This window comes from Leucopleurus acutus (genome assembly GCF_964270905.1).
Source record: "Leucopleurus acutus genome assembly, chromosome: 15".
In the NCBI taxonomy this organism is placed as follows: Eukaryota; Metazoa; Chordata; class Mammalia; order Artiodactyla; family Delphinidae; genus Leucopleurus; species Leucopleurus acutus.
Window position 1 is genome coordinate 52,116,123 of NC_139157.1, and position 17,288 is coordinate 52,133,410.

The 17,288-nt window shown below is 41.8% G+C and overlaps 1 protein-coding gene across 1 annotated transcript in view; it reads right to left on the reverse strand.

Moving 5' to 3' along the window:
- Positions 1-487: 487 nt before the first annotated feature.
- Positions 488-17,288, reverse strand: part of CRYBG1 (crystallin beta-gamma domain containing 1) — a gene marked incomplete at its 5' end in the record, with an annotated part of 60,007 nt that continues 43,206 nt past the window's right edge. Inside the window, 9 exons of the mRNA XM_082855637.1 lie at positions 488-2,570; positions 6,174-6,336; positions 8,010-8,168; positions 8,840-8,963; positions 10,596-10,735; positions 13,928-14,057; positions 15,621-15,733; positions 16,670-16,702; positions 16,901-17,027. Coding sequence (XP_082711763.1) covers positions 2,482-2,570; positions 6,174-6,336; positions 8,010-8,168; positions 8,840-8,963; positions 10,596-10,735; positions 13,928-14,057; positions 15,621-15,733; positions 16,670-16,702; positions 16,901-17,027 — 1,078 coding nt within the window. The 3' untranslated portion in view covers positions 488-2,481. The remainder of the gene's footprint in view (positions 2,571-6,173; positions 6,337-8,009; positions 8,169-8,839; positions 8,964-10,595; positions 10,736-13,927; positions 14,058-15,620; positions 15,734-16,669; positions 16,703-16,900; positions 17,028-17,288) is intronic.

Sequence of the window (17,288 nt, forward strand, 5' to 3'; positions counted from 1 at the left end):
TAAGGCTAGTCCTCTTTCGGCAACGGAAACGTGCTTCTCTGGGGACTTTTCCGTGGAAATTACCACCATTCCATTGGGGACCAGAGTTCTCCAGTTTGACCTGAAATGCTTGCATTTAGGTATCTCGCCAATAAACCCGTTGCGGCTTTTGAGTCTCTAGTCTGTGCCCTCTGATCATTGACGCTAAGTGTCCAGTTCCTGCCACGATCCCCTCATTACTGCAGCTCAGCTGCTATCATTTGGCTTCTGACGTAGACCTGTCTGAGTAGCCTTCTACTTGGTTTCTTCCTGATAGACACTCACTTGTAGTGTTGCATGAGGGTTTTTCTCTAGAATTGCTGTTCTCACCAGTACAAATTTACCTCAAAAGCAAGATGTTTTTCCAGGTGTGAATAAGCCACTTTTGACTTCTCTGAATTCAACCTCAGCTCTTTCTCTTTGAGGCCTCCCAGTGGTAGTGAGGGGCATCTCTCGAGGGACGACCTCACTTACCCTCATGTCCACTCAGAAAAGTGGAGTGTGCCCCTTCACCACTGAGTCTGGAAAGAGGGTAGTCAAAAATCTCCCCCTGCCGTTATTCTAGCAGCTCTGAAACCCACCTTGTCCAGATCAGACATTTGTTTCTAATCTGCCTGCTGACCCTCTTTGAAGTGTTACGAGGGCTAGAATGGACTCTCTCAAATTTCATCAATACGGTTAACCAGAAACAAGTTTATTCAGGAGATAAATTCAACACAGACTAGACAGGCTTACCCCACCTTACTGCAGTGAGACACACAAAGGCCTGAGGCCAGAGCTGTGCACCCAAGAACAAGACGCGTGGCGGCTGCTGCCGGACGTGTGCGAGCATCTTAAAGCTGAAGGTAAACTACTCTGACGGCCGCCACTGCCCACCACAGGCTCCAGAGGATCAACATTTTACAACTGGAAACATACGGAGTAGCTGAAAAGGAAACAAGATTTGTTCTTCCAAGCACCAGTGTTCAGTGACGAGGACAACGACATGAGGACAAAAAGAGGAAGCGTGTATTCAAGGAATGTTTAGCAGTTTTGCACTGAGGCCAGGGAGTGTACAATCAGCAGCTAAATATTTTCAATGTCCACTGAAATACTTGCTGCGTCTCAGGGTTCTCAGATCTGAGGTCTGGCCATCTAGGATTGCCTCAGTCTCCTTTCTTTCGCTTTCTGGAGAGAACTGCTGGTCATCCTCTTGAGCCTCCCACACCTCTCGTTTCTGCTCCCAGAAGTACATGACCTGAGGCTGTCCCCCAGCAGTCATAGCAGGTGCGGGGCTGTGGAGCCTCACAGGGAAGGCAGCCCCGTGCCAGTGCAGCTGGACAGGGGGGGCAGGAAATTGGGCTAAAGGACCTGAGTTTAGCAAAGGCCTGCGTAACGCTGCTTCAGAACTACCTGTAGATGAGGATGGGCTCATAAATTAGGTCATGGTAATACTGTTTCAGTAGCATCTGCAAGAAAAGCACTAAACAACACTCACATGTGACATTCTAGAGTGGGTTAAGATAATCCAGATCCTGCTAATAAATGTTAGCAGACATGGACATGCTATGTTTGTAAATTTACTAATTTTTTTAAAATATATTTTTGGCTGTGTTGGGTCTTTGCTGCTGTGCATAGGCTTTCTCTAGTTGCAGCGGGCAGGGGCTACTCTTCGTTGCGGTGTGTGGGCTTCTCATTGCAGTGGCTTCTCTTGTTGCGGAGCACGGGCTCTAGGCACACGGGCTTCAGGAGCTGTGTCACGCTGGCTCAGTAGTTGTAGCTCACGGGCCCAGCCACTCTGCATCACGTGGGATCTTCCTGGACCAGGGCTCGAACCCGTGTCCCCTGCATTGGCAGGCAGATTCTTAACCACTGTGCCCCCAGGGAAGTCCCCTAATTTTTAATATGAACAGAAACATTTTGTTTATACTTAGTTGCTTAAGGTAGGTCTGACTAGATAAGGCTTTCCGCACTTTGCTATACGGCATAATTACTAAGTCCAGAAATCAGAAGATCAAGGACCAAAATGACAGGCCTAATAAATTATTTCTTCTCAGATGCTGAACAGTCTCCTACCATACAAACTTGAGCTTCTGTCCTTCCCTTTAAAGTGTACAGGACTTGTAGGTCTGCAAGGTCGGTAAGTTTGTTCTTGTTCTCTATCTTTGGATATAATTTAAAAGGCACATAGTCTTGCTGCTAAGACAACCTGTTTAAGCAGCTACTGAAAAGAAATGAAAGGCATGAAACAAGAGGAGGATAAATGACTGGTTTAAAACGATTACAGTCTTTTGAGAAGATGAGTGGTTGTCCTGGTCACGGTGGTGTGATTCAAGAGAGAATTTAGAGCTGTTGAAGGAGCAGGTCCACTTTCTTCTTGGTGCTTCTGTCTGCAGCCCTTGTTTTTTCTTTTTTTGTTGTTTGTTTAAATAAGGTAGCTGAAAGACCTCCAGAAATACTCCTCCTGCATTCTTTAATTCAGGTCTATAGGACCATGGCTTCCCACACTTGCGTTGACTTCTCTTTGCTGACACTGTTGAGGATAAGGTGATTTTGATCATACTGTGTACCCCCTGAAAGACAGAAGAGGAAAACGATAGAAGCAAACATGCCCACATGAAGAGGCTGTAGCAGACACAGTTTATCACAACACCAATGTAACAAGAGCAAGCAAAGTGTAAAACTATGTGCCTCGAGGAGACAAAGCAGGGAGGAAAGCCCAGAAACGCACGGAGGGCTGAGAGGCTCCAGCCTCCGGGGGGCGATGTGTTAAAGCCCCATCATATGGCACCGGCGGGGGGCGGGGGCAGAATCTAGAAATGGGAAAAGGAGTAAAGAGATTGTGACAAATATTCAGTGGTGGGATTGTGGATTTGAGATACCAGCAAAATAAGCAGGCAGGCCTGAGTAGAATAGTCATCGGAACAAATTTTGCATGAACAATGAAAAATAGTTGTATTAGGTCAAAGGGGAGGTCTGAGTGACACCCAGAAGTATAGGCAGGGCAGCACTCCCACTTCTGGGAACCCACAGGCTGTGGTGTATAAAAATTCATAGCATTTAACATGCTGCGTTCCATCAGACTGTAAAACTAGTATGGTTTCCCTTTCACCAGAATATTTTTTCCAAGGGTGCCTACTAGATATTTCAGATTCTTTAGCCTCGTGGCCTCTTCTTTCAATGGAGAAGTATCATTAACAAAAGAAAGGGTCATGTGATTTTTTTTTTCCAGTGTGGAGTAAACAGATACCTTATCCTTTTCAGCATAAGCCTCTGTACCAACGTCATAGCACCAAGGACTCCATCAAAATTAAAATCTGTTCAACTCGCTGCAGGGTAAGTGCGACTGGTATTGAAATCATACTGCAGCCTCAGGCCAAGAGGAATTAAATGTTCTTATTCTCTTTTAAAGCATTTACAAGACATCCAAAAGGTCTGAAAACTTACACAATAGATTTTGATAGGGATGAAATCATCTCTTATGCATGCCCCTCTTCTAAGAAATTGGCTAATCATCATGATAACTAAGAGCCTCTGCACAGCTAGGTATAGAATACAAAGGCAAGGTGCCCTGGGCATTTTATGCTTAAGTCTGGAAAAAAAAGTCACCACCACCACAAACCCCACCATCTCCACTGAGACACAACACACTCCACTCCACTGAGATTTCAGCAAATATTGTCTTTTTTCATTCTTTAAGATTACAGTATCTTAAACATACCTTCTGTGTATATTACATCATAATTCTAATTAGAGTCATGATGACTAGAAAGTTCCTGAGAAATAATCTGATTCATTCTTTGCCTTTGGAGAGGATTAAAATCCTCACAGACTTTTTTAAAGTGAGTGTGAACCAGCTTACACTGTTGTTATAATGTCTTTGGTCTGGAATAATACACGGATGTCTACCAAAACGCCAGGAGATAGGTTAAAAGAAATAAACCTTATGGTAATATTAGTAGGTAACAAATGGTCAACAGTTGTAGCCAGTGAAAGTCACAGTCTCCTATTGAGGGATGTATTTCTATCCCCCTTGCACAGCATGTGGGATGTGTGGCCCTACTCTCTCTTGTCCACAAGATGGCATCATTCTCCCACATTCTGAGACATTTAAACTAGTTTAACAAGTGATTACTGTAGCTTCCATACTCGATATACTGAGAGTTCACAAACATACAGAACAGTAGCCTTATTCCAAAGGCACTGGACTAATTTATATTGCATTTTAGGAAGTGATCTTGGAGCTTTCAAGCGAAGCCCTAAGGAGGAGGCTCCTGAAGTCCCACAGTCCTTTTCAGAGTCGAAGACTAGAAAGCCAGGAATCCTTACTCCTGGTCAACTGCCAGGGTAGCAAGTGGGGGAAAATCCCATATCCTTGGAGCTTCCAGAATGTAAGCGCTCTGAAGCCAAGGTACTGTCTTTTTTTTTTTTTTCCTTTCAGTTTGATACCCCCAGTGTGTGGCACAGAGCCTGTCACATATTGGGTACCCAATAAATACATGTTCAAAGAATAAAAGGAATGCTCTAAGAGACTAGCTCGTAAAGATTACAGTGACCTTAACCCTGGACATAGGAAGCTGATCACATCTGTAAGAAACATGAGTCCGTATTTTCCCCAAAATCCATGTTTCCAACTCAGTCTAGTCACATTCCTTTGGCTTCTCTGGAGGTTTTCAAACTCTATCTTGTATAGACTGAGGAGCTCCAGTTTAACAAGTTGTTCAGAGTAACAGTGTGAACCTCCGGTGGATCATCTATAAAATGGGTCTCTTACTTGTGGACATATTGACAGATCTGTCGTGCCAGCCTACAGTGCATTTGTCTCCTGCTTGTACTTTATACGCTGTACGACTTTGGGCCCCATCCAGCCTGGAGTGATATTGCTTAGTGGTGCTCCCTAAATGTAGTGCCCTGCCTTTGCCTCACTAAACTTAGTTTGCCTCTGAGCACTTTTCTGTTCCTCAGATTCTCTGTAAATTCGAATCCCATTGTTAGGTGGCTTGGCCACTCTCCCCACCTGCGGATCAGAAGTGACGGCCACTTTTCTCCAGGGGCAGTCCCCAAAGCCCCTGATGGAAATGTTCAGGCTTATTCTCCATCTTCCACAAAATTTAGTTTAAAACCAGCTGTTTCTTTACCACTCTGTCTTAATTTTTAATGACAGCTTTGGCCTAGAACCCTGACTCAGGTAAAACTGAGCCAACTTTCTAGCCATGATTTAAAGTGGTGTGTGGTATAGTATGGTTCCACTAAATTGACGAACATAACCACACTGGTTTCCTGATAGGGGACGGAAAGTCTCCATTAATAATTTGAAGCAAAATTACCCCATAGGACATGAATAAAACACACCATCGTCATTTGCTTGTCTATAGCAACAAAGGTTCACTGAATTCCCATGTCTACTTGAGGTCAGTTTTTTTTGCTTTATGTTGTTTTAAAATTATCATCAGTAGTTCTCGTAGACAGGCAGCATGGGCATTACCTGGGAACTTGTTAGACATGCAGATTCTTGGGCCCTACCCCAGACCTACTGAATCAGAACCTCTGAGGGTGGAACCCAGCAACCTGTGTTTTTTAACAAGCCCTCCAGGGGATTCTCATGCAGATAAAGTTTGGAACCCCCTGGCCTACATGTATTTGTTCTTCCCCAAGCACCATCAATCGGTTTGCTCTGGATTAACTTCACTGAACAAATGTTCAGTTGAAATCTTTTTGGCTATGTTGTTTGTTTTAATTCCTTTTCAGTCTTAGATCTTTACAATGAAAGTTTACATGCGTGTACCTGAGAATCATCAACTCTACAGACCGAGGTCATAGCCTTTTAACTTGTGAATTTTAGTCTAACATTGTTATAATAAATGGTTTAAAGTCGGCCCATGTCCAGATTCCACCTCAGCACTTAATGGGTGTGAGATTGTGGCCAAACTGATTAACTCCTCTGAGCCGCAGTATGGAGCCTGTAAAGTGGGGGGAGGAGGGATAACACAGGCCTCTTGGGGCTGCTGTGAAGATCACGTGAGATAACGTAGGTACAGTGTATAGCATTGAGGCTGGCACGTAGTAAGGGATCACTTGCTATTAATAATAGTACATGCATCATTTTCAAAAGTAAAGAAGAGCTTTTTAGTTAACTAAAGAAGACACAACAAAGAAAATAAAGGAAAGATCCTTACCTTTGATATCTAAAACTAAATGCGGCTTCAGCTTGCTATAGATCCTGCCGTCAGACTTCATGCTCCAGAACTGACTGTCGATGTTCTGTTCGAGTGCCAGGCCCAGTTTAGAGCCAGAGGTTACTAGGTTCCCCACGATGGTCAGGCAGCAGTCTTCTGCTATCTGCTCAGTGGAAAAGACAAGGTATCGTAGCCATGGGTGGATATACATTCAGCTACCATTGTAAGCAATTTCCTGTGTGAGCTGATTTTTAAAGTTATCTTAGTTCCTAGCTTCCTTTATACCCCACATGAGGAATTTCAGCTTTTAGCCATGGTAACTGGGATCAAACAAATATTTATGCCCTTCATTTCAGATAACATGTGATAGAAAGTTCTCAATTCTTGTCCATTGTTAAGAGATTTATGCCCTTTGTGAGGCCCTCTGTCTTGTAAGTAAGGGAAGCCTCCTTAGAACACTAAAACTGCCCATCATGATACTTCCCCCCAGAAATCACCATGATCTGAGGCTGGGTCTGTAGCTAATCTCCCCGATGTATCCACTCCACTCAGCCTGACCCTTCCGGAATATGACTGCATCTCTAATTTTGAAGCCTGCTGTAGCACTGAAGTTGCTGAAAGGGCATTTTATCATTTTAAAACTTGGAATTCCATTTACTGATTTGTCTTGTGTTCCTTCATGAGAAATGTCTAAAATTTTCTAAAAAGGCATGCTACCCAAGTATAAAAAGAGAAAACATAAATGCAGTAGAGTGTGTTCTAATGCAAAGATCTTATGGGTCCTTCTATGAAGTGAATCTACCCTTAATATAATATAAATAAGGTATGGCAGTCATGTTCATATGGCATTCACACATATTGCTATAGAAGATGCTTATGAAAAGTGTACTGTTCTACAATATATTGAGATAAAAGGATTGTGATAATCTAGGACACTTTCCTTTTTCTCACTGACCTACCAAATTCAAAGCTGTTAAAATAATATCACTGTAATGTTCATTAGAAATAATTGTTGAAAGATGCCATTTTCTTGAATTAAGATAATTCAAAGGCAGAAGTTTGCTTTTTCTATGCCTCTATATTAGTTACTTCTGTTTCTCATGCTATTTCTTCTATGCATGTCTAGATAGTACTTCTGTTTACTGAAAGGATGATTCTCCCTCAAGCACAACAGACCCAATTAACAAGTTGTACTTCCTTTCAGCAGGCCGTAATGCCTTCTGCTGACTCACAGGGCACCAGGATTAAAAAAACCAGGAGCAAACAGTCAAGCCCATAAGATCAAGGAGTTAAAATGAGTATGTACAATAGAAGTGTGAGCATCTCTCATAAAATCTTACAGCACTCAGCTTTTAAATGCGCATTGTGGCGGGAGTGATAGGAGGGAGATGGGCAATTTTCCATTTTACAACGTGTGACAATTAGGAAATGGACTGTGTTGTACACAGGGTGGTTATCTCTTCACGCTTCAACCTAGTCTGTGGGGTCCTCCAAAATGGAAACAAACCAAGAGTGATCTGTGTTGATAATGATGGGGCTTATAAGTTTATTTCTATAACAAGTAGGTTAAGGAAAATTAAGGAAAAAGGGGAGGGTAACACAGACACTTGCTTTTTCTATTACTGTATAAAAATCAAGTATAGATATAAAGATTCTATCTTGGATCAGTGCTAGATTTACCTCCCATTTGGTTCCTAGGCAGGTTCTATCAGAACTAAGAAACAGTTTCACGAAAAACCTTCTAACTTATTTCTGAAAATGCTCCAGGAATCATGAAGTAGCATCTACTTGAAGAGAGATGCTATTATAGACCCTTGTCTAATCCAAAAAGCTCACCCTGCATTTGAAGCATCCTTCTTGATACATCCAAATCTGATCATCAGCACCGACATCCTCCATGACCTGTATTCTGAGAAGCTTCAGATCCTCTAAGTGTCCATTGGTTGACATGAATAACCCTGTTGCTTTGTTTCGAAGTCTGAAATAAATTCGTTTCTAGAAGACAAAACCCCAGCAATAGTCATATACAAGCTGTACTTCAGACGCACTGAACAAGCATCAGTAGCAGGGGCAGAATCCCAGATCAGGCTGGATAAGGGAAAACTGCTGTATCTGAGAGTTTCAGAGGCTTTAGGATTTTCTCAATGAGGAGAGGTTGACAGAATTTCAAAGTGCCTGGGGCTGGGAGCCTGCCTATGGACAACCCAGGGCTTGGGACATACCAGGTTTGTTGTTTGTTTGTTTGTTTTGTTTATTTTACAGTATGCGGGCCTCTCACTGTTGTGGCCTCTCCCATTGTGGAGCACAGGCTCGGGATGCGCAGGCTCAGCGGCCATGGCTCATGGGCCCAGCCGCTCCGCGGCATGTGGGATCTTCCCGGACCGGGGCACGAACCCTTGTCCCCTGCATCGGCAGGCGGACGCTCAACCACTGCGCCACCAGGGAAGCCCCATACCAGGTTTTGATGTCAGGTGTAATAACATTTCTGAAAGCAGTCACAACCTTCTGGCACCAGAGACACAGCCGAAATTCAGAAATTCTCGGGGGTGGGGTGGGGTGGGGGAGAGGCCAATTTCACACTTAAAATTGAAACTAAAAAGTTAATTACATTTACAAAAAAGATTTCAGAGAAGAGTCTATTCAAAGCATGTAGAAGAAGAAAGTACCTGAACAAAAGGTCGTAGAGAACCTATTTGGCGACAGCCACTGAATTCATACCAATTAGGCACTTCTGCTGGAGACAATAGGAACTGTCGACCCCTGTAATTGCCATATTCATAAGTAACCCATCTGGAAAACAAAAAGAGATAACCACAGTAAGTAGCAATATCCATTTCACAGTGGGCACCAATTATATTTTCAGAACACTTTGATTTTTAGACTGAGCTTTTTATTTTTAATTTATTTTTGGCTGCGTTGGGTCTTCATTGCTGTACTTGGGCTTTCTCTAGTTGCGGTGAGTGGGGGCTACTCTTCATTGCAGTGCACGGACTTCTCATTGTGGTGGCTTCTCTTGTTGCAGCATGCGGGCTTCAGCAGTTGTGGCTCATGGGCTCTAGAGCGCAGGCTCAGTAGTTGTGGCACACGGGCTTAGTTGCTCCATGGCACGTGGGATCTTCCTGGACCAGGGATCGAACCCGTGTCCCCTGCATTGGCAGGCGGATTCTTAACCACTGCGCCACCAGGGAAGTACCTAGACCGAGCTTTTTATACTTTAAATATATGTTGGAGGATAAAAAAAGGAAACTACCTTATTATCAAAAACAGCTACAGCACCCATGTCTTGACAAATAGCAAATTCATGGTACATGAGTATTTATGCCCAAAAGTTCCACTCTTGAAGAGAAATAGGTAAGTTTTTTCTTCAATAAGGTGATGAACTAGAGATAGTCTTTTAGCAGGACAGCCCAGTACTTCCTGTGAACTTTACATAAAACATCTTCAGTTGTAATAATAGACCTTTATTTAAATGGTTAATACTTGTAAAGTTCTTACACAGGGTGCTATATAAGGGTTAGATAAAAATAAATAATAAAGTTTTATTTAAAATGAGAGTAATCTTCCTCAATCCAGAAAACTACTAAAGATACTCAGGTCTCTTCCACACAGAGATGCTGGTACCCACACCTGAAGTCTGGGTTCCAGCGCAGACCAGCATGCAAGCAACACAGCAATCTTTCTCTCTGGTTGATGTATTACATCAAGGTTGTCTGTTTTTAACCCTGCAACTCTAAAATGTTATCATCGTAGTCATTTTATCATAAAAACAAAATATTAGTTTAAACCTGTTGGAAAAAAAAGTCATGCATAAAATTCTATCAATCACCCTAATAATCCGAATTTGTTTTTTAAATAGCTATAGTCCTCTCCACCATTTGATGCCTTCAAACTATACCTGCTGTTTTGGTGAGTGAAAGAAAAATACTTTTGTAAAAACACATTACATTGATAGTCCTTATTCATTTTTACATCTTAATTTCAAAACTATTCAAAGTTGAGAAAAATCTTCCCATGTTGACATTAAGTCAGTTTGCCTATAACATCTGCTAGTCACTCCTAGCTGAAGGAAAATCCCAACCCTTACTCCAAAATCAAAGGACTTGGTCTTTCAAAAGGATAAGCAAAATCAGTTCTCTCTCCTACTTGCTAAGGAAGTGCTCAATTTATTGCAAAGCGTTCGCCTAGGAACTTTGAGAGTCCTTATCTTAAGTAAACTAAAAATCTGGATGAAGAGATGATGTCCCACACCTGGCTCTTCCCAATAGGAAAAGTATACTGTGAGGGAACATATATATTAATTAACCCTTACAGAAGAAAAGGGGTTATACGTCAATTTGGTTAAGGTAACAGAGAAGAGAAATATGATCAAACTTAATTTTTAAAATCTATTTTATTGAATAAACAAGTAGGTAACTCACTTACATGCCACCAATCACCTGAACAGAGCGTATGCGCGTGTTGAATCCTAGGGATTGGAGATTAACTATTTCTGTACTAAATTCAATCTTTTTTCCTTTGAAGTCTTCTCTTTCAAAAAGAATAATTGTTGGTTCAGACAATTCCTGTTTAGGAACAAAAATAATGTTCTGTTACTCATCCTTGATAGTAATTCGAACTTAACATGAAAATCACCTTGTTACAAGGACAAAGCAGAAGATCTGGCTGGACGTGGCCTGCTCATGAACTCGCTTTTCCAGCAACGTCTGGGTGGTTATATACTCCAAAGCTAAAGCAAGTAAGGATGGAGGGCAGAAAGTTTTTCCCTTACGTAGATAAGGCAGGTAAATGTAAAAGTATTACAAAACGGGGAAAATATCCCAGGCATAAAGGAACAGGTATATATGCCTGGAATATCAATTCTAATGGACTTTATTTTCAACTTTTCTGTTTTCTATTGAGATAAGAAGGGGCTGGAAAGTCAAAGACATAAATGGCGAGGGTCGGGGGGCTGTGGTGATCTTCGGGGGGTCTAGTGGTAATCTGCCTAATAAAGGAAGCTTCCCCTTGTATACATTTGCAGATGTCTTTTTGTTGTTGTTTTTAACTGTCAATAAGACAATGATTCTGTGTATTCCCAAACTTTCCTGTAGGAATAATTGTTAGGAGAGAAAAAATAGGATGGAAGCCCCAAGTTCAAGTCCACTGATTTTCAGAAAAATGAGAAGTTGGCAGCTTATGCTTGTTTTTCAGATTACAGACCCTTATGACCCTAGACTAAGCTCTGATGATAATCCTAAAATCATAAATGATACATGAAAAATTCCCTAACTTGCTTAAAGTTTTGTGGCAACGGTGTGACACCTTACTGCTTCATTTATGTGGATGTGCTCTGATGTGTAGAAAGATCTTGACCAATAAACAGAGCAGATCAGTGTGTAGACGTGTTCTATATGGTCTAGAAATTAGGTTATATAAACCATACAAGAAGGAAATGACAGAAACTGTAGTAGCATCACTACTTTGCACGTTCACTGCACTTTTCTGAGCTGGCATGCTAAAACGTTCCAAGCACTCTAATCTAGCGACAACAACCAAACGGTTTTGAAGTACTAAGTCACAATTAAAATATACATTCTTAATATGGGTAAAATATTCATTTCATCATCATCAAAACTTAAAAGAACATCATCTGTAAATGTCAAAAGTGATGTGAGCATATATGCTAAGTTCTGCTTGAAGGAAGGCATTTGAAAGCTTTAAATCTAAAGTGGGTTTGTTTTTCTTAAAATACTTGTAGGTTGCTTTTAGAATTCTAAGCAGGTTAAATATCAAATTTTTAGATATTTTATTATTTGTAAGCTAATGAATCTTACCACATCATTTTATGTTTCACTGCTACTATTTTCACATCTCAAGGAAGGTCAACATTTTCGTTATTTGAACGGGCAGGAGGGGATGAGAAAAAGCCAACTCACATATGTTCCTTCTACCTTTAAAGCTAAAATCACCAACTACATATGTTTAAAGCTTTTTATGAGATATCAGCTACCAAAAACTAACAAGTACTTCCCAAACTGTCAGATACACCCAGACTTTAACATCTGAACATTATCTTGCAGTACTGTTCTATCGAATATTGCTCTGTCTGCATTAAAATTAAAGATCTCTGGTCAAAAAGGAGCACTATAATCTGGATTGGCACATACATGAGAAACTGAGAAAAGTCATTTCATTGCAAATCTCTAAAACAACAGAGGAATAGATTTAAAAACTATAAGGAATTTCTGCAAATCAATAACAACAATGACGGGAAACTAAAGAGCTGGGCAAAGGATATAAATAGGCAATTCACTCAACAGAAAACCTAAGTGACTAGTACGTATATGAGATCTCACCAACAGTGAAATGCAAACTAACACAACTTCTACCCCATTCTTTCAAACTGACAAAAGTCAGAATGTCAGAGAATACTCAATAATGGCCATGATGCTGAAAACGAATCCACATGCACTGCCAGCAACAGTGTAAAGTGGTGGAATTCGGCAGTACTTACTGAAGGTTGCATATTCACGCACGTGAGATCCAGTAAATCCACTCTTTGTTTTTGGCTGCACTGGGTCTTCGTTGCTGCCCACAGGCTTTCTCTAGTTGCGGCAAGCGGGGGCCCCTCTTCATTGTGGTGGGCGGGTTTCTCATCGCGGTGTCTTCTCTTGTTGCAGAGCACAGGCTCTAGGCGCGCGGGCTCTAGAGCACAGGCTTAGTAGTTGTGGAGCACGGGCTTAGTTGCTCTGCGGCATGTGGGATCTTCCCGGACCAGGGCTCGAACCCGTGTCCCCTGCACTGGCAGGCAGATTCTTAACCACTGTGCCACCAGGGAAGTCCCAGTCCACTTTTTAACACGTATCCCCAAAAGATCCCAGGGTAATCCATCATGCTGTATGCACATCTAGTTAATGATTCCATATTGTAAATACATATTACATCATGGGCACCCATTAGAATCAATAACTAGATGTACATACAGCATAATGGATGGCTCCCAAAAAATTTCATGTAAGGAGAGATGAGAACTATAGCATAATACTGTATATAAATTAAAAGGCTGTATACATATTTTTAAAAACATGTATTTTATAGGAATATTCAAGCTGTACTCCAAACACATTAGAATGGGTACCTCTAAAGGTAGAGGTATAGAAAATAGGGCTCAGGGGGACTTCCCTGGTGGTCCAGTGGTAAAGAATCTGCCTTACAATGCAGGGGACACGGGTTCAATCCCTGGTCGGGGAACTAAGATCCCACATGGCGCAGGGCAGCTAAGCCAGCGCCCTGAAACTACTGAGCTCGGGCGCCTCGATGAGAGAGCCCGAGTGCTGCAAACTACAGAGCCCATGCGCCCTGGAGCCTGCACGCCACAACAAAAGATCCCGCATGCCTCAACAAAGATCCTGCAACTAAGACCCGATGCAGCCATAAATAAATAAATTAATTAATAATAAATAAATAAATCTCAAAAAAAAGAAATAGGGCTCAGGTGTGAAACGGAAAAAAACAAGACGGAAGGGCCTTGAACTAGCCCATGATTGTGCACTGTGCACCATGACTGACCCAACACTGCCCCTGAAGTCTGAGAAAACAGCAAACAGTTTACGTTTTAAAGATCTGGAAACAGACCAGGGTAGAAAGTTGTCCACGAAACTATCTTTTCTGCCTCCAACTTTGTCCTGAGTAAGCCTGCCTGCTGCTTCCCTTGCTCTGTCTGTCAGCTGTGTGACCATACATCTCTGTAACGCTGTATTCACCGAGATACTTACGACATCTATAAAACGAACAGACTTGAAAGTTGCTTCAGGCAGGCATCCCATTGCAGACAGCGAAGGATAGCGGCCTTCCTCCAACACGTACTGATTACCCGAGAAATTTTCTCCGTCATATGCAACCCAGCTACAGAGGAAAAACCACACACACACGTAGAAAATGTAATTTGAGTCTTCCTAGTCAAGGAGTCTGAATTTTAGAGGTAGCTGCCATACAATAAACACGATGCTTATGGCTAACAGTGTTCTCTCTGCAAAAATGTCTGGGTATGTTTACTGCATTTCATCTTGTGGCAACTTAAGATTCATAAGTCATTTGGGAAATACAACTTTTTTCTCCATGAAATGATTAATGCTTTCACCTCTCCACCTACCAGCATTCCTTGCACCTCTCATGGTGCCACCATTCTCCCAGCCAAGGTGGTTCTGTCAAGCCCTTGAGTCTTCGAGTCTTTTCTGAACACTCCTTCAACCTTCAGAGCTAGTCAGTCACCTGGGTCTACTGCTTCCTGCCCAGATTTCTCCCTCACCCCTTTATCCTCATTTCCAACACCTCTGCACTGGGCCAGGAGTCAAGATACCACAGTGACTTAGACAAGTCACTTAGTCTCTCTAGCACTCAGCGTTATTGACAAAATGGGGACTTATCATGCTTCCCTAGAGGAGGTGGGGGTCTTTTTGTTTTGTTTTTGTTTAACCCAACACATACTTATTGAGGAATAACTGTGTGTCAGGTATTTTTCCATTGCTGGGGATATAACAAGACAAAGTCCCTGGTATCTTGAAGTTTATACCCTAGTGAGCTGAGACGGACAATAGATGAATAACAAAAAAGTACATGCCTGGTAGTAATGAAGCAGCATATGGGACAAAGAGAAACTAGGACAGAGGTGCAGGTATGTGCTAATAAACAGTGAAGCTTTATATAAATCTATGCATTTGAATGCAAAGCCGGTGCTCTTTCCACTTGGCATTGCCAAATGGCATGATGGTGCTGTTTAGACCATGAAGAACTATATGATTAAAGGCATTACTACTACTACTACTGCTACTGCTACTTATCATTATTCAACTTAATTCATCACCTTCTGCACAGATTGCTCCAAGGGTTTCCTGATCCGTTTCCCTGACTTTGAGCTCCTTGCCTTGCCCATCTTGTGTTTTCCTTTGGCATCCATCCAAATTCATATGCTCAGAAGAGTCATCACCTGAGCCCACCCTCCCTGTCCAAACTCACTTCCCCTCCCCGCTGTACAAAGCCCTCCCAGCTAGAGAGGGTGGTGTGCCCCTCATCAGCATCTCCACCCCAACCATGCACTTGCCTATCATGCAGAATGCCTGCCCTACTCCTACCCACCTGTAAAAAAAAAAATCTATCTTGGGAGGTCCTTAGAGATGATCTAAAGTCCCTTTACAGATGACGGGAGAGGCCTAGAGAGCAGAGAACCTGGTCTGAGTCCCATTGCACAACGAGGTGGTGATCTTCAACTTCTCCCACCCACACTGATGTCCATGTCCTCTGCCGCCCAGCACTCAGTGCTCTGAAGTCCACTTCAGTACTCACATGGTCTTGTACTATGTGGTGGTCTCATAAGGTACCAGGCTCCTCCTACAAGTGCATTTACTTGCTGATACGTGAATCCTGTTTTCCCCCACGGGTTGGGCTCTGCCAGTCCACTGTTTTGCTTACCTGCCTCCTAAAACTCTGCAAGACTTGGCAGAAAATGACTCATCAATTTGACTTGTTGTTTCTTCAAAACGCTGACTGCGACCTTGAAACTGTGGTTCCGAAAACAAGTGAATCTTTGAAAAAGTAAACGGAAATACATAAAATTCTTTTCCTAAACACATTAACTCATTCAGCCTCTGAAATGATAACCAAACATGACCTACTAACTTTTGTTACTGTAAACTGGTATGAATTTCATAAAACCTTTAATTTTTTACTTCTACATTAATGATCAATTAGAAATACTTTGGCTTGCACCATTCGTGATTGTTTAATTTCATTCAGAGACATCAAAGGATAGTCCAACAACAGAGGCAGCTTTCTACAGAACACCCTCTTGTAACAAGCTGCCAGGCATTTTAAAGCTTTACTGTGGCCAAAAGTAATTGTTCACAGTTCTAACATTTACAAGAAACTGTATTTTGGAAACATGTAGTGCAGTTTTCCTCCCTCTCAATGGAAGCTACCTGCTGACTTATTAGACTCTTTTGTATGCCAATAAAGGAGGCTACGGTGGTGTTTGTGCCTCTGTAATTATGGCTCTCTGAACACTTCCATTAAAAAGTCTTTAACAAATTTAACACTTCAGTTGATACAGAGAGTCAGCATTCGAAAGGCTTAAGTGAGACACCATATAAAAGACACTACATAAAAAGCCTAATGCAGACACAGCAAATACGAAAATTCATTTTACTGTTTTCCACAATAACTCTACGCTATTGTTTGAAATACTAGTCCTAGTGTATTCATGTAAAACTCTGATCCACTGTAATGATATAAACATTTAACTTCACCTAAGAACATTTTATACGAAATACTTAGATATGGGTCAGTGCTATCAATTAAGCCTTACTGTAAACTTAAATTAATTTTAAAATATAGTTATGCTTTCAGGCACAAAAATGGGTAAAACTAACAATATGTTCCCAAATGTATGATGTTTTACACATAGATTCAGCTTTTTAACAGAAGGTTTCTAATGATGAATGATAGAATGTTTGTTAAGTTACCTGATTTCGTCTCCCTGGTCTGGTGAAAGAATCCTAAGAATTTTTAGAGAGAAGAGAAAAGGAAGTGAGTGGGGCAGACATCTTGCAAATTGTTCTGTGGGTCATTAACAATTACCATTAAAAACAATCTCAGGATAGTTTCTATAGTTAAGTATTACATGAACCAGAAGCACACGTTAAGGGAATCCAAAATTCAGTTAAATATTCTCAGAGAAAAATGTAACTCCTTACCAAACATATGGGTTGAACAGAAGAGATCTTACAATTTTTGCCTCCCCAGTCCTCAAAGCTGGTATAAAAGCCTTTATCCAGTATATACTGTTCTCCTGTGAAGTCAGGATTTTCATAGGCTACCCATCTAAAGAAACCAAAAACACTGACTTGTTATAGTTCATAGTTTACATTCACAATAAAACTATCACACCCAGGGCTTCCCTGGTGGCGCAGTGGTTGAGAATCTATCTGCCTGCCAATGCAGGGGACACGGGTTCGAGCCCTGGTCTGGGAAGATCCCACATGCCGCGGAGCAACTGGGCCCGTGAGCCACAATTACTGAGCCTGCGCGTCTGGAGCCTGTGCTCCACAGAGAACAAGAGAGGCAGCGATAGTGAGAGGCCCG